The sequence below is a fragment of the Tachyglossus aculeatus genome, chromosome 11 (genome assembly GCF_015852505.1).
Source record: "Tachyglossus aculeatus isolate mTacAcu1 chromosome 11, mTacAcu1.pri, whole genome shotgun sequence".
In the NCBI taxonomy this organism is placed as follows: Eukaryota; Metazoa; Chordata; class Mammalia; order Monotremata; family Tachyglossidae; genus Tachyglossus; species Tachyglossus aculeatus.
In genome coordinates, this window is record NC_052076.1 from 159,992 (window position 1) to 183,886 (window position 23,895).

General features: G+C 49.8%; 1 protein-coding gene across 1 annotated transcript in view; it reads right to left on the reverse strand.

Moving 5' to 3' along the window:
• Positions 1–2,840: 2,840 nt before the first annotated feature.
• Positions 2,841–23,895, reverse strand: part of CD200R1 (CD200 receptor 1) — a 31,061-nt gene continuing 10,006 nt past the window's right edge. Inside the window, exons 4-9 of the mRNA XM_038753467.1 lie at positions 12,279–12,383; positions 6,075–6,386; positions 4,629–4,877; positions 4,058–4,166; positions 3,537–3,582; positions 2,841–3,132 (exon numbers count right to left, since the gene is read on the reverse strand). Coding sequence (XP_038609395.1) covers positions 3,007–3,132; positions 3,537–3,582; positions 4,058–4,166; positions 4,629–4,877; positions 6,075–6,386; positions 12,279–12,383 — 947 coding nt within the window. The 3' untranslated portion in view covers positions 2,841–3,006. The remainder of the gene's footprint in view (positions 3,133–3,536; positions 3,583–4,057; positions 4,167–4,628; positions 4,878–6,074; positions 6,387–12,278; positions 12,384–23,895) is intronic.

A 23,895-nucleotide genomic window follows, 5' to 3' on the forward strand; every position in this document is an offset into this window, starting at 1 on the left:
AGGTCACAGATCCAAGTGTTAAGATGTCATAGAAGGGAAAGGGATACAGGGAAATTGGGAAAGGCCTCTTGAAGGAGATGTGACCTTAATAAGGCTTTGAAGGTGGGAAGAGTGGTGGTCTGGTGTATATGAAGGGGGAGGAAGTTCCAGGCTAGAGGGAAGATTTGGGTAAGTGGTTGGCAGTCAGATAGATGAGATCAGGACAGTGAGTAAGCTGCAGCTAGTGGAGTGGAGTGGGCAGGCTGGGCTGTAGTTGGAAATCAATGATTTAAGGTAGTGGGAGGCAAGCTGATTAAGTGTTTTAATGCCAATGACAAGGAGTTTCTATTTGATACAAAAAAGGGTCCACAACCATTGGAGGTTCTTGAGGAGTGGGGAGATTTGGAATGATTTTTTTTTTGTTTTTAGAAAAATGATTCATGCAGCAGAGTAAAGACTGGAGTGGGGAGAGACAGAAGGCAGGGACGTCAGCAAGGAGGCAGATGCAGTAGTCAAGGTGGCAAAGGATAAATGCTTGGATCAGCATAGTAGCTGTTTGGATGGAGAGGAAAGGATGGATTTTAGTAATGTTGTGAAGATAGAAAGGAGAAGATTTGGTGAAAGATTGAATCGGAGGGTTGAATGAGAGAAATGAGTGGAGGACAATGTCAAGATTAAGGGCTTGTGATACAGGGAAGATAGTGGTCTCTACAATGAGAGCAGTCTACATGCAGAGCAGCAGATACTATTGGACCCCCAGCTGCTCTGTGTAGAGTAATGGAGGCCAAAGTGATTAAGGAGTAGTCACGTCGGTTATAGTTATAAAGGAATGGATTTGAAATTTGAAGAGTAAAATATGTCAGGTCACTCAAATGCTAGTTAGCCACAGTTGGCTAAGTGCAAGGGAGCCCACCTCCCCTGAAGCCCCTCTCCTGGGCCAAGCCAGTAGAGGGGCATAAGAGGTAGAAGAAAAATGTTTGTGATAAACATTATGTTAGGATGTTATTGACTCTGCGAGAAAGCCTTAAACTATCCAGTGATGATGAATACCTGATGAACAAAAACTCTCAGTTTAAACAGTTGCCCCAGCTGGGGTTTTCTTTCCCATTAAAGTGACCACCTGGGCTAGAGGCTGGACTGAAGTGGACAAATCCTGTGGCAGACATAAACAGAAACATGTCACCTAGAAACTCCCCAGACCCTGCACACAAAACCAGGTGAGAATGTCACCCCAGGGAGTCCTGGCTCACACCCACCTGCAGGACCCATCTGGCCACAGGCAAGTTGTCCCAGTCAGTGCCCATGATAGGTCAGCAGTGCCCATGGCAGGGTCAGCAGTGCCTGCTGCAGGGTCAGGGTGAGGTAGTGATTTTCCCCACTTAGACAGTTGTGCAGCCAGCCTTCCCAACCCCCAGTCCCTCCCCCCTGCCCTACCACCACCTCTGTCACCCATTCAAGTTCCAGGAAGCTGGGGATCTGACCCAGCCACTCCTGCTGACACCACCAGCCTTCTCCATGCACCAACCTGCCGACCACCTCTGCAAACCAAGTTGAAACTCTCTGCCAGTAGTGGTATAGTTGAAGTCCTAGCACAGATAGATCTAGACTCTGTTGACTGGGACCCCAAGGGCCTCCCCCACCCTCCTTCCCCTGACCCGCAAGCGGTGTCAGTGGTCCTTGGGTCCTGGTCCGGAGCAGCTCTAAGTCTCCAACAACAAGCAACACCCCTTATGTGAATTCAGCTGACTTTATTTACCTGGTTCCAACGGAGTGATCCTCTCCACCAAAGTCCAACCAAACCCCAAGACTCTTTACAAAAAAACCCAAAGATTCCTGAGAATGACCAAGCCCCGATAGAGAAAGACCAGCTGTCCCACATCCAGGGTCACATTTCAGCACCCGCAGTTCATGTAACTGAAACTACTGCCCAGAGGGTCCAGCGATGTTGGTCACTTCCCTCTCTCCTCACACAATCCACTGCACAGGCTTAGTGTGTGATTGCCTGTTACATATGCTTGGCATTACCATTCAGATGAGTCTCTCGCTAAATAAAATGCATCTTTGCCACTGCACGTGTCTGGTTACTATGGTGAGGGTTCGGGTGAGTACCTCAGTAGTCAATCCCACCTCCAATTCAGTGAGGTTCTCCATTAATTTCCCTATGGGTCCAGCAAATCTCCCTCTGCACTGTCTTGAGGTCTCCCCAGCTCTTTACACACAGTACTCTTTACTGCTCTTGTCTCCGGAGATGTCCCCCTGGAAATGGGGAACCTCCTCCATCGGGGCAACTCAACTTTAACCCTTTCTTTCCCCATCCAAGAGGAAGATCATTTTAGATTTTCAGCATCTCAAAAGGCTATATGTCTTCAAACTCTAGTGAACTTCCCAAAGCACTGAGTTCAGTGTTCTGCACCCAGAAGGAGCTCAATAAATACCAGTGAATGGATCATAATTGTGGGAGAACTATGGGGAGACTATTGCTGATGATTTTATTTTCCCCATCAAAGTTTCTTCCGTGTTTCATGAGTATACAGGAGGGTGCTTGAGCAATGGGAGCCTCAGGCAATACATCAAACACACACACACACATACACACACACACACACACACATTCTAGATATATCCCAACATGAACATACAGAATTCTTGGATACCTGCCCCCCACACCCCAACCCCCACAGTCTCTGTCCCCACAGTCTCAGTCTCTATAGTTCACAGAGTGCGGGCACAATAGGCCCAGGGTTGCTTCAGAAACCTGTATTCATCAAGTTCAACCCAAGAAGTTAAATTAAGGGAAATGAACGGTCCTAGGACATCATTCCAAATGGTCAAGCAGCTGTGGGCTGCTGAGCTTTCCCAGAACTCTGGGGGAGACAATGTAAGAGGAAATCCAAGGAGACAAAGCCTCTTCTCAGAACGTGAGGAGGAATTCTGCTACCCCAAACTTGTTCTGAGCTTCGGTGCTCCAGGCGGGATCCTGAATGCAGTTCTCCTACTCAATTTGGCCATGGTTTGTTCCCCTAGGGCCTACAGGACTCTGAGACCAATGAGGAAGTCATCCCTCTGTGACGAATGTAAAATTGCCACCTCCGTCCTGGTGCTGTAAAGCGGATTGTTCCTCTCTGTGTAGCTGGCATACGGCTCCAAAGTATCCTACTCCAGGGAAATCAGAGTCAGATCAGCAGCACACAAAACAGGAAATCAATCAATCATGTGACTGGCCTCACTTCTCCCATTGTCAAAACTTCCCTCAGGGGTCTCTGCCCTCATTCTCCCACCAGAAACATCATGGGAGGGATTGGAGGCTCCAGGTCATCAAGGGGAAGTGCTGGCAATGCAAATCCAGGGCTGAGGGGCCTGACAAGGGCGAGGATGGGATGTGGCTGAGCTCATGCTCAGTCTAGCTAAAGCCTGGCTGCACACTCACCCGGAAGTGACACGGCCAGAGGTTGTTAGCTTCAACTACTGCTCATAAGACCCCATGGAACAGGATCCTGGGCCAAACATCAGGTGCAGGGGCTGAAACGTAAAATACTAAAAGATTCTTCTTATCTTACCTCATCGGCTCTTAGTGTGTCACCTGTATTCCTGGATTTCGATGCTCTGAAAACATAGTAAAACCAGCAAGGAGTGAAAGATTTTTCCCCATTGTGTTTTTATGGCATCTGTATGTATCATATGCTATGTTATAGGAACAGAACTAAGTGCCGGGGTAGATACAAGGTAATCGGGTTGGACACAGTGCCTGTCCCACACAGGGCTTACGGTCTCAATCCCCATTTTACACACGAGGTAACAAGCACAGAGAACTTAAGTGACTGGCCCATGGACACACAGCAGGTATGTGACAGAACTGGGATTAGAATGCAGTATCTGACTCCTAGGCCAGCGTTCTTTCTACTAGGCCAAACTGCTTCTCTTTGGTACCTCAGTGATTCTTTTTAATCACTAGCATTCCAGTGCAGGAAACTCAGTATGCTCCATCTGACTGTAAATTGACTTGCAGAGATCCCCACTGCACAATTTGGGGGGAATGAATACATTTACAATACAAATCATTTAGCCAATCAATAATTACCTGGGGTTGCTTTTGAGCTTCCAAAACTGAATAGCTCCCACGATAGCCAAAATTCCCAAGATCCCAGAGAAGGTCAAGAACAGCGACAGCAGTTGAGAACGTCCAGGACCTGGTTCAAGGATGCCTCCAAGTTTACAAGACATGCCAGCCAGGGGAGTTAATTTGTGTCCCTGAAGACTGCACTGTCCTATTTGCTGGTGCCTGAGGTAGAGCTACTGGTGACTCGGAATGGAGACCCAGCTTTGCAGGCCAGAGCAGAAGGGACATGAGGCTTTGTGGTTGGAGAGGGAGACCTCACCCCTGTGCTGAACCACTGAAGACCCCCACCCCCCACCTCTGAGACCCTCCCCAACCCCTGACCATGGTCCCACTGCTTGCAGAAGTGGAGCCCCTGCCCCAGTATCTCCAGAAAGCTGTGGATAGTTCAGTTCCCCACATCCTTCCTCATCCTGGAAGCTTTCTCACTGATCCCTGCTTGACAAAATGCACAGGGAAGAGCAGCTGGGTCCCTTTCCGGCCACCCCCAGCTCTGCCCTACCCCGGGACCACTCTCCAAGAGAAGAGCCATTACCTGAAGTCCCGTGCATGGACAGGTTCCTGTTCCCGGTCATGTGGCCCACAGAGCAGACAAGGTCATTCAGGTGGCTGCTGTTTCCCCAGTAGGTACTGACCACTGTCACTGTCCCATTGCCATGGGTCCTGCTGGAAGTGTTGTGCTCCCCCGGTGGGACCCAAGAAATCTGGGCTGCCGGCTTCCCCGCAGAGGCCTTGCACACAGCCCGGTTATCCTTCGCCACAACTAGCGAGACCACAGGAGGAACTGCAATGGAGGAAGAGAGTGAGGCCGGCAGCACAGTCCCCTGCCCTGGAGCAACAGGCTACACCCTCTCTCTGCTCCTGCCCCCTGGCAAAGAAGCCTCACCTGGGTCTCAGCTCTAGGGAGCCCAGCTCTGTGGGGTGGGCAGGTGGGCCTGAAAGACAGGGGTGGCCCTAAACATTATCACTGCCCACCCACAAACCCATGCCCTTGGGGACACACAAATGGCGGGTTCACTGTCCCACAACAAGGGGCCGTCACACTTCTCGCTGACTCTCAAGCCCAGTTCTCAGAGGCTAAAAATGTTTGCTTGTATTTTCTCCTCAGTCTCCCATCCTAAACTATATTCTCTCCTATTGTCATGCTCCAGTACCATTCTTCTCTCCTTGACATCTACACCCGGAAACACCTGGGCATCACCATCTGTCTCCCCATCCCCTGGTCCCACCTGGTGGTCCGCTCAATCTTGAGGTCCCCTGGGCCCTTTCTTCCCTCCACCAGACCTGCAGTCCCAAGGACCTGGGCACTGAGACCTCAAACCAGCAACAGTGATGCCCCCCCCAGGTTGCAAAATCCAAAACTGTCCAAGGAAGGGCAGAAACAGGAAGGCAGTGAATGGGTTACCATGAGGGATGGGGGAAGCGGAAATGAATCCCATCTTTTCTGGAAGAACCAAATATCCTAAAAACAGACTGGGTGCTCGGCCTTCCTCTCCTCCCCAAGGGATGATCAGTCATTGCTGTGTGCCTGATAATGAGGCCCTGCTGGAGCAGGGAACCTACAGTTCTCAATGTGGGGCCTGTTGTCCACTGAGGGACTTTAATGGAAAATTGGAAAACTCTTGTTCCTCTGTGCTGATTTCACCTGTTGCAGCTCCAGGCCTAGGTGATGAGGGGGCAGAGAACTGTCATTCTGACATCTCCAAAATAAACAGACCAATGTGGATGGGAAGACTCACCGGTCCCTAGTTCAGTGTCCACACCCTGGGGGAGGCAATTACTGGGGCAAACGGGAGAGATCAGGACCAGAATCCAGGCCATTATAGAGGATCCAGGAAGAGCCACAGGGTTCCAGGGTTCCAGGGGTCCCGCTCTTCAGGTCACCGCATGTGGACCCTCCCAAGACCAAGTGGAGCCCTGGGAGGGTTCAATTTCCAGGGCTGTCCTGGATCTACCATCCTTGAGAGAAGCTGTTCCTTACCCAGCACGCTCAGGCAAAATCCACAGTCAAAATTCCCCTGACTCGTTGCAACATCACAACGATAAAAGCTGTCATCTGTGATTGTCACGGGATCGATCTGCAGGACTGGATTCAGATCGGGTCTCGGTCCCCAGGCCAATCTCACATCAGGAGGTGTGGTAATATGGGCTGTATCATTCCTGTAAGCCATGGTCCAGTTAGCAGTCCTGCTGCAGACAATGGTCCACGAGACCATAATGAGATTCTCCAATGGGACGGAACGACAGGAAAGAGTTGCCTTGGAACCCACCGCTGCCTCTACCAATGTGCAACCTGGACACAGAACAGGAGAACTGAAAAACTCAATGCATGGGATCACCACCATCCTCAATGTCCTGTCCAATGTTCTGCCAGGACAGCATGTCCTGTGGCTGATCCTCCCGTGGCCCCCGTCAGCTTCCCGCCTGGCAGCACCATGGTCCCCATGTTGGATGGGTCTCCAGTGGACCAAATCTTGGACCATCCATTTCCCAGTTTCCCAGAATGGAGTAAGAGCCAGGTAGGGTGGGACTCAAATCCTTGTAGGGCTTAGAACTTGTAGCCCTGTTCATTCTTGTATTGTACTATCCCAAGTGCTTAAGACATTGCTCTGCACACAGTAACTGCTCAATAAATACAACTGACTGACTAACTGGAATGCCTTCTCTCCTCACATCCAATAGACAATGACTCTCCCTTACTTCAAAGCCTGGTTGAAGGCACATTTTTCCAAGAAGCCTTCCCTGACTAAGACCTCCATTTCTCTTCTCTCACTCCCTTCTGTGTTGCCCTGACTTATCAGTCGTATTTATTGAGCGCTTACTGTGTGCAGAGCACTGTACTAAGCGCTTGGTAAGTACAAGTTGGCAACATATAGAGACAGTCCCTACCCAACAGTGGGCTCACAGTCTAAAAGACTTACTCCCTGTATTCATCACCCCCACCATCCCCACAGCATTTATGTACATATCTGAAATTTATATTAATGTCTGTCTCCCTCTCTACACTGCAAGCCCATTGTGGGCAGGTAATGTGTCTGTTAATTGTTATATTGTACTATCCCAAGTGCTTAGTACAGTGCTCTGCATACAGTAAGCACTCAGTAAAAATGATTGACTGACTGACTGTAATGCCCTCCCTCCTCACATCCGACAGACAATGACTCTCCCCAGCTTCAAAGCCCTGTTGAAGGCACAATTCCTCCATTTATTCATTCATTCACTCATTCAATCATGTTTACTGAGCGTTTACTGGGTGCACAGCACTGTACTAAGCACTTGGAAAGTACAATGCAGCAATAAAGAGAGACAAATGCTGCCCACAATGGGCTCACAGTCTGGAGGGTGGGGGGAGACAGACATCAACACAAGTAAACAGGCATCATTATAAATAAATAGAATTGTAGACATAAACATATATACATAAGTGCTGTGGGGCAGGGAGACCAAGAGGCCTTCCTTAAATAAGCCATCCTTTCCTCTTCTCCCACTCCCTCCTATTTCACCCTGAGTTGCTCCCTTTATTCACTGCCCCCTCCCACCCCCGCAGCACTCATGTACATATCTTTAATTTATTTATATTAATGTCTCTCTCCCCTAACCTCTAGACTGTAAGCTCATTGTGGGCAGGGAATGTTATGTTGTACTCTCTCGAGTGTTGTGTGCAGAGTACTGCACACGGTAAGCACTCAATAAATATGACTGAATGACTGACTGACTGCATGCCTTAAAGCTTATGATGAGGAGTTTCTTTTTGATGCAGCAGTGGATGGGCATCCACTGGAGGTTCTTGAGGAGAAAGGAAACATGGCCTGAACATTTTTGTAGAAAGTTTATCTGGGCAGCAGAGTGAAGTATGGCCTGGAGTGGGGAGAGACAGGAGGTTGGGAGATCAGCAAGGAGACTGATCAATCAATCAATCAATCAATCGTATTTATTGAGCGCTTACTATGTGCAGATCACTGTACTAAGCGCTTGGGAAGTACAAATTGGCATCACATAGAGACAGTCCCTACCCAACAGTGGGCTCACAGTCTAAAAGGGGGAGACAGAGAACAGAACCAAACATACCAACAAAATAAAATAAGTAGGATAGAAATGTACAAGTAAAATAAATAAATAAATAAACAGAGTAATAAATATGTACAACCATATATACATATATACAGGTGCTGTGGGGAAGGGAAGGAGGTAAGACGGGGATGGAGAGGGGGACGAGGGGGAGAGGAAAGAAGGGGCTCAGTCTGGGAAGGCCTCCTGGAGGAGGTGAGCTCTCAGCAGGGCCTTGAAGGGAGGAAGAGAGCTAGCTTGGCGGATGGGCAGAGGGAGGGCATTCCAGGCCCGGGGGATGACGTGGGCCGGGGGTCGATGGCGGGACAGGCGAGAGCGAGGTACAGTGAGGAGATTAGTGGTGGAGGAGCGGAGGGTGCGGGCTGGGCAGTAGAAGGAGAGAAGGGAGGTGAGGTAGGCGGGGGCGAGGTGATGGAGAGCCTTGAAGCCCAGGGTGAGGAGTTTCTGCCTGATGCGCAGATTGATCGGTAGCCATTGGAGGTTTTTGAGGAGGGGAGTGATATGTCCAGAGCGTTTCTGGACAAAGATAATCCGGGCAGCAGCATGAAGTATGGATTGAAGTGGAGAGAGACACGAGGATGGGAGATCAGAGAGAAGGCTAGTGCAGTAGTCCAGACGGGATAGGATGAGAGCTTGAATTAGCAGGGTAGCGGTTTGGATGGAGAGGAAAGGGCGGATCTTGGCAATGTTGCGGAGCTGAGACCGGCAGGTTTTGGTGACGGCTTGGATGTGAGGGGTGAATGAGAGAGCGGAGTCGAGGATGACACCAAGGTTGCGGGCTTGTGAGACGGGAAGGATGGTAGTGCCGTCAACAGAGATGGGAAAGTCAGGGAGAGGACAAGGTTTGGGAGGGAAGACAAGGAGCTCAGTCTTCGACATGTTGAGCTTTAGGTGGCGGGCGGACATCCAGATGGAGATGTCCTGAAGGCAGGAGGAGATGCGAGCCTGGAGGGAGGGGGAGAGAGCAGGGGCAGAGATGTAGATCTGGGTGTCATCAGCGTAGAGGTGATAGTTGAAGCCGTGGGAGCGAATGAGGTCACCAAGGGAGTGAGTGTAGATTGAGAACAATCTCAAGACTGATGTGGTAACCAAGTTGGGTTAGGACAAGTGATTGGATTAACATGGTAGCAGTTTGGATGGAGAGAAAAAGGTTAATTTTAGCAATGCTGTGAAGTTCAAACCAACAGGATTTAATGATGGATTGAGTATGTGAGTTGAATGAGAGAAAGGAGTCAAGATTAATGCCAAGGTTATGGGCTTTGAGACAGGATGGATGGCGGTGCTGTCTACAGTGATGGGAAAATCATCTGTGGGCCCGAGATGGCTGATTCCTGTCAGTCCCATGGGAACAGCTGGTTCCCCGGGCTCCTACTACTAGGGCCCGCAGAAACATTCTGCGGAAACGACTCAGCGTGGAGGAGGGGAGACAACCCTGTTGAAAGTGCAGATGACGAGGGTGGAGCCTTCAATATGACTTTGAAGGGGGGAGAGTCACTGTCTGTCGGATATGGGGAGGGAGGACGTTCCAGGCCACAGGCAGGATGCAGGCATTAGGTCAGCAGTGAGATAGACAAGATCGAAGTACAGTGAGAAGTTTGGCATTAGAGAAGCAAAGTGTGTGGACTGGGTTGTAGCAACAAAGTAGAAAGGTGAGGTAGGAGTGGTCAAAGTGAATGAGTTCTTTAAACACAATAATGATGAGTTTCTGTTTGGTGCACAGGTGGATGGACAACCACTGGAGTTTCTTGAACAGTGGAGAAACTTGGCCTGAACATTTTTGTAGAAAAATGATCCAGGCAGCAGAATGCAGTATGGCCTAGAGTGGAGAAGAGTCAGGGGGCTGGGAGGTCAGCAAGAAGGCTGAGAAGCAGCGTGGCTCAGTGGAAACAGCATGGGCTTGGGAGTCAGAGATCATGGGTTCTAACCTCGCCTCCGCCGCTTGTCAGCTGTGTGACTTTGGGCAAGTCACTTAACTTCTCTGTGCCTCAGTTACCTCATCTGTAAAATGGGGATTAAGACTGTGAGCCCCATGTGGGACAACCTGGTTGCCTTGTATACCTCCTGGTGCTTAGAACAGTGCTTTGCACATAGTAAGCACTTAACAAATACCATCATTATTATTATTATGGTAATCAAGTCGGGATAAGATGGTAGGAGTTTGGATGGAGAGAAAAGGGTGCATTTTAGCAATGTTGTGAAGGTCAAACCAACAGACTGGATTGAATATGTAGGTTGAATGAGAGAGAGGAGTTAAGGATAACACCAAGGTTATTGGCTTGTGAGACTGGAAGGATGGTGGTGTCATCTACAGTAATGGGAAAGTCAGGGTTTAGGTGGGAAGATAAGACGTAATGATTTTGATATGTTAAATTTGAGGTGACAGGAGGACATCCAATCACCTTGCCCCTTCCTAACTCACCTTGCTACTCTCCAGCTACAGCCCAGCCCACACACTTCACTCCTCTAATGCTAACCTTCTCTCTGTACGTCAAACTTGCCTATCTCACTGCCAACCTCTCACCCACATCCTGCCTCTGGCCTGGAATGCCCTTCCTCCTCACATACGACAGAAAATTACTCTTCCCCACTTCAAAGCCATATTGAAGGCACATCTCCAGGAAGCCTTCCCTGACTAAATCCTCCTTTCCTCTTCACCCACTCCCTATTCTGCCTCACTTGCTCCCTTAATTCACCCCCTTCTCCCAGCCCCACAGTACTTATGTATATATCTGTAATTTATTTATTTAAATTAATGTCTGTCTTCCCCTCTAGACTATAACTTCATTGTGGGCATGGAATGTGTCTGTTTATTCTTGTATTGTACTACCCCAAGTGCTTTGTAAAGTGCTCTGCACACAATAAGTGCTCAATAAATACAATTGACTGACTGACTCATTGGAACACGCACCCTCCTCATATCCATCAGGCAATAACTCTCCCCCCAACCTCCAAAGCCTTTTTAAAGGCACATTTTTTCTAAGAGGCCTTTCCTGACTAAGCCCTCCTTTCCTCTTCTCTTCTTTCTGCACCATCCAGACTTGCTGCCTTTATTTATCCCCCCTTCCCAGCCCCACAGCACTTAAGTACATATCTGCAATTTATTTTTTTATGTTAGTATATGTCTCCCCCAACCTCTAGACTGTAAGCTCATTGTGGGCAGGGAATGTGTCTGTTTATTGTTATACTGTACTCTCCCAAGCACTTAGTACAGTCTCTGCACCACAGTAAGCCCTCAATAAATGCAACTAACTGACTGACTGATTGACTGAAGTGGGACTGACAGAAATCATCCATCTGAGGCCCACAGCATCCACTGCCCACCGGGGCACCTCAGAAACAGGTCTATGTGAGACAAGCGGGTTCCACCCCACTAGCATTCTCACCCAATCTATACAAGCGAATCCCTTGCTCAGTCAACAGGCACATCACCATAATGAAAGCCACTTCCCCCTGCAATGGACTGTTCATGCACTCACTCATAACCCACTGCCTTCCCCTCCCAAAGCCAGGATTTCAGCTAGTGCCTCTGTTGGCTGCTGGCCCATCGGCTAGCTGGCCACATCTCGCAGGGGCTGAGAAGGCCAAGAGCCGGGCTCGCCAGCTGAGTGGGCAGGGAGAATTTCTCCTCTGGCAGTCGAAAGGCACAGGGCAGCCTGGAGTGGGAGGGCTCAGTTGTGAGCAGGGTGGAACAGGAAACCTGTTGCGTAAAAGAGAGTCCTTCTGGGTACCCAGGCGTGTCTTGGCCCAACAGGATGTTGTTCCACCAATGTGGCATGGCTCGGAGGCCAGTCCCAGGCCATACTGCCTGTAATCTCTGGGTGTCAACCAATCAAAAAGGAAACTCACTGTGCAGGAACAGAGCGGTGCAGGACCAGAAAACCGTTAACAACCAGGAAGCTCTTCCCCTTTTCATGTGGGGAAAAGACGATCCATTCCTACACTCTGGGAGCCTTGCTGGGCCCGGAGTGGGCATGGTCAATGTGGGAATCCACCTGCTGGTTGGCCCCAACATCACCTGCCCCTGAATGCAGCACCAGGCCCAGGCACAGCTGTTCTACCCTCAGTGGCCCAACCATCCCACTGCCCGACCTGACTGCTTCTTCCTGGCCATCTCTACCTTTGTTGAAGTTGCTGCAAGCTTGAGCTTCCTTGTCCGGGACGAGGGTTGGGAGGGTCTGTGCCAGAAGTGAAGGACCAGAGGAATTTGCCGAAGCTTTCAGGTCTGCTGTGGAAAGACAGAAGGAATAGAACTTTTTTTAAAATGGCATTTGTTAAGCGCTTGCTGTGTGCCAGGCACTGTACTAATCCAATCAAGTTGGACACAGGCCATGTCCCACATGGAGCTCCCAGTCTTAATCCTCATTTTACAAATGAGGGAACTGAGGCACAGAGAAGTTAAGTGACTGGCCCGAGATCACACAGCAGACAAGTGGCGGAGCCAGGATTAGAACCCACGTCCTCTGACTTCATTCAATCGTATTTACTGAGTGCTTATTGTGTGCAGAGCACTGTACCAAGTCCTTGACTGACTAACTGAATGACCCATGTGGGAAGGGGACTGCTTGTATTGCAACTACCCACACTTAGCCTAGTGCTTGTCATAAAGTCAAGGCTAACAAATCCCCCTCCCACCCCGCTCCACCTTTTTATGGTATTTTGTTACGTGTTCGCTATGTGCCAGTCACTGCATTGTGCTCTAGGATAGACACAAAGCTGATCGAATTGGACTCCGTCTTTGTTCCATATAAAATCCCCATTTTACAAATGAGGGAACTGAGGCACAAGGAAGTAAAGTGACTTGCCCAAGGTCACAAGGCAGACAAGTGGCAGAGCTGGAATTAGAACACAGGTCTTTCTGATGCCCAGGCTCGTGCTCTATCCACTAGGCCATGCTGCCTGTCTTATGGTTCATATAGATTTAGAAATGTCGGGCCTTTCTACTTGCCACATTAAAAACACAACAATACTCTGAGATGAAAGCATTCTCCCGAGTGGAAGAACCTTGGGGAGATCTCAATAAGATGGGATCATCAGAAAAGGAAATGAGCAGAGTGTATCTCATTATTGCTTCCTGATTCTATTACGAAGAAATCCCCTTTTTCACTTGAAGCATAAAGCACTTCCTTGCAGAATCCTCATCTCACCCACCAGTCGGCACACACACAAACACACACAAAGGTACCCCCACCCACTCACACCAAGGCCTTGCCAAAGCATGACTCTGCAAAGCCACACTGCACAGACTTCCATATTTGGGGCACTGGAGTGCCTGCAAAAATGGTTCTCGGAAATTATTATTCAGCTTATGCCTCATTCATTCCTCATTCATTCACGCCTCATTCGACCTGGGCTGAAAATAAAGGGTCCTTGAGCACGGCCGGGGGAGGAGGGACTCTGAAAAGAGAGTGGGTTGGGAGCCGAAACAGGGGTATGTTGATGCTTCATTCCCCTGGCTCTGAGGCCTTCACTAGGTTGTGTGTACATCTGAGTATGCACGCATGTGTGTTTGCGCAAGCCAATGTGGGACAATCTCTTCACCCAGTACCTAGGAAAACAGCTGGGCACGTTTCCTTTCCCCGGGCCATGGGGGTGAGCACTGCACCCAGAAACAGCGTTGCCGGGACCCCATTGGGCTACCCTGAGGCCCTGCTGCTTCCCCAGGCAGCAGATGGGTGGCCATGGCTGGGCTAGGCAGGGGAGAGACTTGCAGAGTAGGGAAGGAGGATGTGGGGCCTGTGGGGCCTGTTCTGCTGGTTCCCTCCCTCCCCACTGTTCTCCCAACATCCTCTACCTCCCTCCCCGGGCCGGGCCCAGGCTCACCCACTGCACTACAATCAGAGCAGAATCTACCAGACTGTCTGAGTCATATCGGCTTCATTATCAGTTCATTTTCATTCAAACCCCTTACCCCTCTGCTGAGGATCGTTTCCTGATGTGACCACGCCTCCAACGCCTCCCTGCTGAAAGGAAGGCTAAAAGGAAGGAGGCACAGAATAACTACAGCCATGTTCTCAGATTTCTAAAGTGCCAAATTCTACTGGGTTTTTCCAGTCCTGAATTCTCTCTCCTCACTCCCTTGTAACCCCTCTCTGCCTGGCTCAGCTTCCTCTGTTGTCTGTCCAAAGGGGGTGATGCTGCACTAACCTGTCGTTCATGCACCACGGGAAAACTGGCTTATAACGGAAAACTGGCTTATAAATTATAAATAGCAATATTTGGTGGCAAATCACTTTACAAAAAGACAACGCATTGTACAAAAGGTACAGCTACCTTGCTGGTTCAATCTCTCATCCTATCTCGACTGGATTACTGCATCAGCCTCCTCTCTGATCTCCCATCCTCCTGTCTCTCCCCACTTCAGTCTATACGTCACTCTGCTGCCTGGATTCTCTTTGTACAGAAACATCATGTCACTCCCCTCCTTAAAAATCTCCAGTGGTTGCCTGTCAACCTATGAATCAAGCAAAAACTCCTCACTCTCATTTTCAAGGCTGTCCATCCCCTCGCCCCTTCCTACCTCACCTCCCTTCTCTCCTTCTACAGCCCAGCTGGCACCCTCCATTCCTCTGCCGCTAATCTCCTCACCGTGCCTCGTTCTCGCCTGTCCCACTGGTGACCCCCGGCCCACAACCTTCCCCTGGCCTGGAATGCCGTCCCTCCGCCCATCCGCCAAGCTAGCTCTCTTCCTCCCTTCAAAGCCCTACTGAGAGCTCACCTCCTCCAGGAGGCCTTCCCAGACTGAGCCCCCTTTTTCCTCTCCTCCTCCCCATCCTCCCTGCCCTACCTCCTTCCCCTCCCCATATGCACTTGTATACATTTGAACAGATTTATTACTCTATTTATTTTACTTGTACATATTTACTATTCTATTTATTTTGTTAATGATGTGCATATAGCTATAATTCTATTTGTTCTGATGATTTTAACACCTGTCTACATGTTTTGTTTTGTTGTCTGTCTCCCCCTTCTAGACTGTGAGCCTGTTGTTGGGTAGGGACTGTCTCTATATGTTGCTGACTTGTACTTCCCAAGCGCTTAGTACAGTGCTCTGCACACAGTAAGCGCTCAATAAACACGATTGAATGAATGAATGAATGAATGAATGAAAAGGCAAATAACATTTCATTTGTATCACCCCTTCCTCCTTCAGAGGACTCGAAGGTCATGATAGACATTTTTGTCTCATCCCATTAATCAATCAATCAATCAATCAATCAATCGTATTTATTGAGCGCTTACTATGTGCAGAGCACTGTACTAAGCGCTTGGGAAGTACAAACTGGCAACACATAGAGACAGTCCCTACCCAACAGTGGGCTCACAGTCTAAAAGGGGGAGACAGAGAACAGAACCAAACATACCAACAAAATAAAATAGGATAGAAATGTACAAGTAAAATAAATAAATAAATAAATAAATAAATAAATAAATAGAGTAATAAATATGTACAACCACATATACATATATACAGGTGCTATGGGGAAGGGAAGGAGGTAAGATGGGGGGATGGAGAGGGGGACGAGGGGGAGAGGAAGGAAGGGGCTCAGTCTGGGAAGGCCTCCTGGAGGAGGTGAGCTCTCAGCAGGGCCTTGAAGGGAGGAAGAGAGCTAGCTTGGCGGAGGGGCAGAGGGAGGGCATTCCAGGCCAGGGGGATGACGTGGGCCGGGGGTCGACGGCGGGACAGGCGAGAACAAGGTACAGTGAGGAGATTAGTGGTGGAGGAGCGGAGGGTGCGGGCTGGGCAGTAGAAGGAGAGAAGGGAGGTGAGGTAGGAGGGGCCGAGGTGATGGAGAGCCTTGAAGCCCAGGGTGAGGAGTTTCTGCCTGATGCGCAGATTGATTGGTAGCCACTGGAGATTTTTGAGGAGGGGAGTAATATGCTCAGAGCGTTTCTGGACAAAGATAATCCGGGCAGCAGCATGAAGTATGGATTGAAGTGGAGAGAGACACGAGGATGGGAGATCAGAGAGAAGGCTGGTGCAGTAGTCCAGACGGGATAGGATGAGAGCTTGAATGAGCAGGGTAGCAGTTTGGATGGAGAGGAAAGGGCGGATCTTGGCAATGTTGCGGAGCTGAGACCGGCAGGTTTTGGTGACGGCTTGGATGTGAGGGGTGAATGAGGGAGCGGAGTCGAGGATGACACCAAGGTTGCGGGCTTGTGAGACAGGAAGGATGGTAGTGCCGTCAACAGAGATGGGAAAGTCAGGGAGAGGACAAGGTTTGGGAGGGAAGACAAGGAGCTCAGTCTTCGACATGTTGAGCTTTAGGTGGCGGGCGGACATCCAGATGGAGATGTCCTGAAGGCAGGAGGAGATGCGAGCCTGGAGGGAGGGGGAGAGAGCAGGGGCAGAGATGTAGATCTGGGTGTCATCAGCGTAGAGATGATAGTTGAAGCCGTGGGAGCGAATGAGGTCACCAAGGGAGTGAGTGTAGATCGAGAACAGAAGGGGACCAAGCACTGAACCTTGGGGAACCCCCACAGTAAGGGGATGGGAGGGGGAGGAGGAGCCTGCAAAAGAGACTGAGAAAGAACGACCGGAGAGATAAGAGGAGAACCAGGAGAGGATGGAGTCTGTGAAGCCAAGGTCAGATAGCGTGTTGAGGAGAAGGGGGTGGGCCACAGTGTCAAAGGCAGCTGAGAGGTCGAGGAGGATTAGGACAGAATATGAGCCGTTGGATTTGGCAAGCAGGAGGTCATTGGTGACCTTTGAGAGGGCAGTTTCCGTGGAATGAAGGGGACGGAAGCCAGACTGGAGGGGGTCGAGGAGAGAGTTGTTGTTGAGGAATTCTAGGCAGCGCGTGTAGACAACTCGTTCAAGGAGTTTGGAAAGGAATGGTAGGAGGGATATGGGACGATAACTAGAAGGTGAGGTGGGGTCAAGAGAGGGTTTTTTTAGGATGGGAGAGACATGGGCATGTTTGAAGGCAGAGGGGAAGGAACCAGTGGAGAGTGAGCGGTTGAAGATGGACAGAGGCTGGAGGCTGTTGGTCATTCAATGGGGCTGAGGCAGAGTGGGGGGCCTCGAGCCCAGACCTTAGTGGCACCTTAGACCTATAGGGGCCCCTCAATCCATTGAAGAACCCTGCTAGCTTTGCTTTCCTAGCCAGAGGCTCTGGAGCCTGGGTTTGACGGATTTGCATTTTGCTTTGTACCCTTTAAGCACTCGCTATTCACCCCACCTTCAGTCCCACAGCACTAATGTCTACATCCATATTTAATTTTAACATCTGTCTCCCCCTCTAGACTATAAATTGCTTGTGGGTAGGAAATGTATTTACAAGCTCCGCTGTACTGCAGTAATAATAACTGTGGTATTTGTTAAGCACTTACTGTGTGTCTAGCACTGGGGTAGATGCAAGGTATTCAGGTCAGACAAAGTTCCTGTCCTAAACAGTGTTCATATTCTAAGTCTGAGGAAGAACACGTATTAAATCCCCTATTTTGCAGATGAGGGAATGGGGACACAGATAAACTGAGCGACTTTTCCAAGCTCACATAGCAGGCAAGTAGCAAGCTGGGATTAGAACCCAGGTCCTCCCACTCCCAGGCCCATGCTCTTTCTATTAGGTCATGCTGCTTCTCTCCCAAACATTTAGTACAGCACTCTGTACACAGTAAGTGCTCAGTAAATCCCACTGATTGATTTGCTAGGTGCCAGTTCATCCACAGAGCCCTCTCAGCTGGAGGGAACCCTGACAGGATGGAGCTAGACTGCAAACAGCCAGTCACCCCGCAACGGGCAGTCCCCTAAATGCCATGGCCCACTTGACTCTTTGCAGTCCCTCCTGCCTGCCTGGAGAGACCAAGGCCTGGAAACCCCTAGAGACTGCCCCTCCCTGCCCCTAGAGACTGCCCCTCCCCACTCCCAGAGCAGCCTCCTCTAGCCCTCCCAAGGGAAGTGCGACCCACCGTCCCAGCTGCCAGCCCTCCCGGCCTGAAATGCTGAGCTCTCTGGGGTCCCGGAGACCCTAGGGTTCTGGTGTCTTTTCCTCAGCACCCGTTTTTGAGAGCAATACAAAGGCAGATCAGGGAGGTGACAACTCTAATAGTCTACCTAAAATGGAGACCATATACCAGGAAAGGAACCTTTTTCAACTGGCAGAGTGCAGAGTGCTAGCTGGGGACAACAGACGGCATAGCACCTGTTCCAACCATTCAGCTAGGTTGGACCAGGACAGGCTGACAGCCTATAAGGTCCATCAGCGTTCACCCTAAAGAAGCAGTTCAATTCTGTAAGGAAGGTAAAAGTCACAAGGAAAACAGCTGGGAGCAGAGCCATGTGCCAAACCTGCCTCCCCACATCAGATCCGTCAGTGAACTCTCACCCTTACCAGAGGCGGTGGCGGCAGCAAACAGGAGAGCCGTGATTGCCTGCAGCCCCGGGGCCGGTGGCTTCCCCAGGGTACTCATCTCCAGGCTCTTCTGTGCTTCACTGTCTCCCTTCAATTTGGCCAGCAGGAGCCCGGCTGGTCAACGTGGCCAGGATCTGTTCTTTCCTCCTCCCTCCCTCACCCACCCACGGCGCTCGGGGCTGGACCACTCTGCTCCAGGCCATCAGAGCCTGCTGGATCCCCTCTCCTGCTCCCCGCCCCCACCCGGGGCCCCTTCCCTTGCTCTAGCTGCTTCTGGCTGATTAGCCACTTGGGCCGGAGAGGTTCCTCTCCGCGAGCTGCCACTGAAACGGGTTTCCTGTCTGAAGGGCTGAGGCGAAGCCTGAGGAAGCAAGTTGACTAGGTTTTTGCTTTCCACTCATTGGTTCTCCTACCAGGTCTCATGAGCACAGAGAAACCCTGCTACGGGCCCTGAACAAGGCAGAGATCACACAGATGCCTCAGGTTTGGGTTAGGCTTGAAGTCGGGATACTTACTGACTCCTTGCAAACATCTTTTAGTTAGCCTGGTGGGAAAATCCAAGTAAGCAAACATTCTGGAGGCTTTGCCTGATCTGCCTAGGGAAGGTTAAATTGAAATTTCTTTACCCGCAAGCCTGCGTTTCCTACACTGCCTACACAAGCCCCAGGGCCTGGAGTGCCACAACGACTTTCACTGCTGCCAATAAGTGGAAATGAATGGTTTGGGGAGCACTGTCTGCCCCTCACCACCCTGCCTGGGGTCAAAGGGCCTTCAGCAGAGACTTCTCTTGGCAGCTGGGAAACCCAAAAGCATCATTCATTCATTCATTCATTCAATCATATTTATTGAGTACTTACTGTGTGCAGAGCACTGTACTAAGCACTTGGGAAGTACAAGTCGAGAACATATAGAGATGGTCCCTACCCTAGAACGGGCTCGCCGTCTAGAAGAGGGAGACAGACAACAAAACAAAACATGTAGAAAGGTGTCAAAATCATCAGTACAAATTGAATTAAGGCAATGTGTCAAGCACTATTCTAAGCGCTGTGGTAAATATGAGCTAATCAGGTTGGACACAATCTCTGTCCCACATGGGGCTCACAGTCTTAATGTCCAAGAGGATTCGTCTCAAACCATGGGCAAAATCCACAGAAATAAACTTGAAATTTAGCATAGAAAGCTGGAGTTTCTCCCTTCTTCCAGCACCAGAGAATGCAGGTCTCCAGTGACAAGGGGCTGACATCATTTCACCTGTGATAACTGCTTCTGAGAATCGTTTCATCTCAGTTTTCATTCTTGGATTCCTGGGCATCTGTTGGATCTGAGGTCACATTTGGATGTTTTTCATTCATTCAATCGTATTTATTGAGAGCTTACTGTGTGCAGAGCACTGCACTAAGCTCTTGGGAAGTACAAGCTGGCAACATATAGAGACGGTCCCTACCCAACAGTGGGCTCACAGTCTAGAAGGGGGAGACAGAGAACAAAACATATTAACAAAATAAAATAAATAAAATATGTACAAATAAAATAAGAGTAATAAATACGTACAAACATATATACAGGTGCTGTGGGGAGGGGAAGGAGGTAAGGCGGGGGAGGGGGAGGAGGGGAGAGGAAGGAGGGGGCTCAGTCTGGGAAGGCCTCCTGGAGGAAGTGAGCTCTCAGTAGGGCACTAAAGAACTGGTCAGGAATTCAGAGATTCATATATGTTTTCTACAGTTCTGTAACTGAATTGCCAATTAATCAAATATACAGGCATTCAGCACTTAGACAATTCCCATTTGATAGAACATGAAACCGTCTCCTGTAAGTTGTGAGGCAAAAATATATAGCTGTCTGGGTGGTGAACTGTATATCAATGCGTACCTCAAAACCAATGTTTGGCTGTCCCTGTGGGAGGGAATTGCGTCTGTTGTACTGCATTTTCCTAAGACTTAATAAAGTGCCCTACATACTACAAATGCTCAATAAATACCTCTGATTGAATCCCTTCCATATCATTATCCATACAAAAGAGTGCCCTGTTGTCTTTGCTACCTACAGTAGCAATCAGGGAGTGGGCATGGGGGAGGATCCCTGGAGAAGCTGACAATTCCCTCTCCCGGCCCCCAGCCCCCACCTTGTCAGGAATTCGGGATGGATGGGCTGACCAGACACCCTGTCTAGGTAGCACAGTGCAATTTCCTAACAGTCCATCCAAAACATCCCATTCCTAATAGCCCAGGGCCGGCTCCCTCCTCCTGGCTCCATCGCCCCCCAGGCTGATTGTGAGCGCCTTATGGACAGGAATCATGTCTACCAACTCTGCTGTATTCTTCTCTCCCAAGTGCTTAGTACAGTGCACCTCATAGAGGAAGTGCTCCTTAAATACCAGCCCACATTTCAGAGTTGTGGTCAATGCTGGGAATGCAGACAGAAGCAGCAGAAATTATAATACTTTGCTTTTTGTTCACACTTTTAATTTTTCAAAGCATTTTTGCATCAGTCGCTTCATTTTAATCTCACAGTAGCTCTGCGAGGTAGGGAGGCAACTATCATTATCCCTATTGATGGATGAGGTGACTGAGGTGCAGCCAGCTTAAGTGACTTGCCCAAGGTCAGCCAGCAGGCCGGGGACAGAGCTGAGAACAGGACCCATGTCTTCTGACTCCTGGCTCCGAGCTCTTCCATTGGGCCACACTTTTGCTAGCCAGAGTACCATGGTAGGGAGCAGCAAGGCACAGAATAGAAAGGAAAAAGAGTGAAGTAGTTCCCTGAAGAAAGGAGGGGAAGGAGGAACAATTACCATAAGGGTAACGAATTTTAGAAAAGGGAACTATGAAAAATGTGGACCTCAGTTTGGAAGGAGTTGAAAGGAACAAACTACACAACAAGTATCCTTTAATAAAACATCATTTTAGAGGCACAAGCAGAATGGGTGCCACTGAACACCTCTCCCCTAAAATAACAAGCACCTTAAAAGAGGCAACCTAAAAGAGGGAGTAGATTCAAAACAAGGAAGAGGAAGTCCTCCTAGGCCCAGCAGGTGGAGGCCATATGGAATCTTCATCCCAGGAAGGTGGGCAGTAAAAGGATCAGCAGGTTCAGGAATGGGTTGGAAATGCCCGGTTGAGAGGTCCAAGACGGGACACTTTGAGGGGAAAGATGGAGGTGTTGGCTAGACTATTGAGGACCACGTGGGAGGAGGGTCTCCAGGAAGGCAGCCATCCCACCCTCACCCAGGGGTTCTGGTGCCACTGCCGGAGAAGAAAGAATGCTGGGCTGAACAGATCCAGTCTGCCTCGGAAAGACATTGTTGATGCTCTGAACTTTTCTCCAAGGGGCACCTGGCGTTGAATTTCAGGCCCACCTGCAAACCTGCTGTGAACCCTGGATATAACCAAGCTGTCCGTCCTGACTCTGATAGCAATTCCACTGGGGTCAACTACACAACATAATCGATAATCGATTATGGCCATGGTGGAGCAGTGGACGGAGCCCTTGCAAGGGTACAGCGGGAGCCACACTGAAGAATTGCTTGTCACCTCCCACCTTCCTTGGTACTTGTCAGGGAAATGGATGACTGAGGCTGACCCCCTAACCGCTCCTATCTGTGGCACTGGGGAGGCGGTGAACTGGGGGGGCGGAGAAGCATTTAATCCTCAGGCAATGTGGCGGAACAGTGGTCAGCTGGGAGGCTGCAGCAGCAGCAGGGAGCCAGTCTGATCGAGAGCAATTGGGAAATGGCGGGTGGGGTTTGCTGTCTTCGAGCAGAGGCCTCAAGCAGGTTAGGACCAAAAGAGGCAGAATCCAAAGCAGAGGCAGGTGGTGTGCCGGGCCACAGGCCACAGATGGGGAAGCAAGTGCAGCCGGCGCTTCAGTCTTTTTGGCCAGCGGCTACATCTGCAAACCCCAAATGTCATCTCAGCCCTCACCTCACCCTTCTGTCAGAAAGATACCCCTAGTTTCCTGCCCAAATGGCTCACTTCCTGGCCTCGTTCACAATTCAGACGAGAGAGCCTGAAACCCAACCTGGCATTGGGTGGGTAGGAGGATGTCTGCGGATAAGGAGGCAGAGCACTGAGTCTCTCGGAGTGCAACCTGTGCATGAGCCCAAGCTCCAGCGGTAGGGGAAACTGCTGAGACCGTCTATAATAATTGAGAAGCAGCGTGGCTCAGTGGAAAGAGCACAGGCTTTGGAGTCAGAGGTCATGGGTTCAAATACCGGCTCTGCCAATTGTCAGCTGTGTGACTTTGGGCAAGTCATTTAACTTCTCTGAGCCTCAGTTACCTCATCTGTAAAACGGGGATTAAAGACTGTGAGCCCCCTGTGGGAAAACCTGATCACACTGTAACCTCCCCAGCGCTAAGAACAGTGCTTTGCACATAGTAAGCACTTAATAAAGGCCATCATTATTAATAATGTTGGTATTTGTTAAGCGCTTACTATGTGCCAAACACCGTTCTAAGCACTGGGGTAGATACAAGGTAATCAGGTTGTCCCACATGAGGCTCACAGTCTTCATTCCCATTTTACAGATGAGGTAACTGAAGCACAGAGAAATTAAGTGACTTGCCCAAGGTCACACAGCTGACAAGTGGTGGAGCCAAGATTGGAACCCACGACCTCTGACTCCCAAGCCCGGGCTCTGTCCACTGAACCACGCTAAAGGCCTGATCCTATGGGACAGATATCTAGGGAAACATTTAGCACAAAGATTGTTCCTAGGGAAAATCTTCATTGCTCCCCCCAGAGTTCTCGGGGGAGAGAGTTGGACAGCACATCACAAGGGAGGAGGATCTGGAGAGAGAGTGCGGGGGCAGATAATAATAAGAATAATAATAATAATGGCATTTATTAAGCGCTTACTATGTGCAGAGCACTGTTCTAAGCACTGGGGAGGTTACAAGGTGATCAGGTTGTCCCAAGGGGGGCTCACATTCTTCATCCCCATTTTACAGATGAGGTAACTGAGGCACAGAGAAGTGAAGTGACTTGCCCAAAGACACACAGCTGACAATTGGCGGAGCTGGGATTTGAACCCATGACCGCTGACTCCAAAGCCCGGGCTCTGTCCACTGAGGAGACAGAAATCCAGTTGAGAGGCAACAAGCAAGAGGAAGGGACGGCTCCATGATGTAACGTAGAGTAAGAACTGGCAGGCCTTAGGGACAGACAGAAAGTGAGGCAAACAGGACCAACCTCAGATGGTAAAAGAGTGAGGCACAAGAAGAAAGGAGCAGCGGGGTGGCAACAGGGGCAAAGGTGGGGAAAGCAACAGCTCTGGAGCAAGGACAGCAGGTCAGGAGTCTCCCAGACAAGCCCTCTAGGTTCAAGGATTTGGACAGCTTTCCATATGACATCATTATGTTATGCTGTGTGCACACGCAGTGTGATGA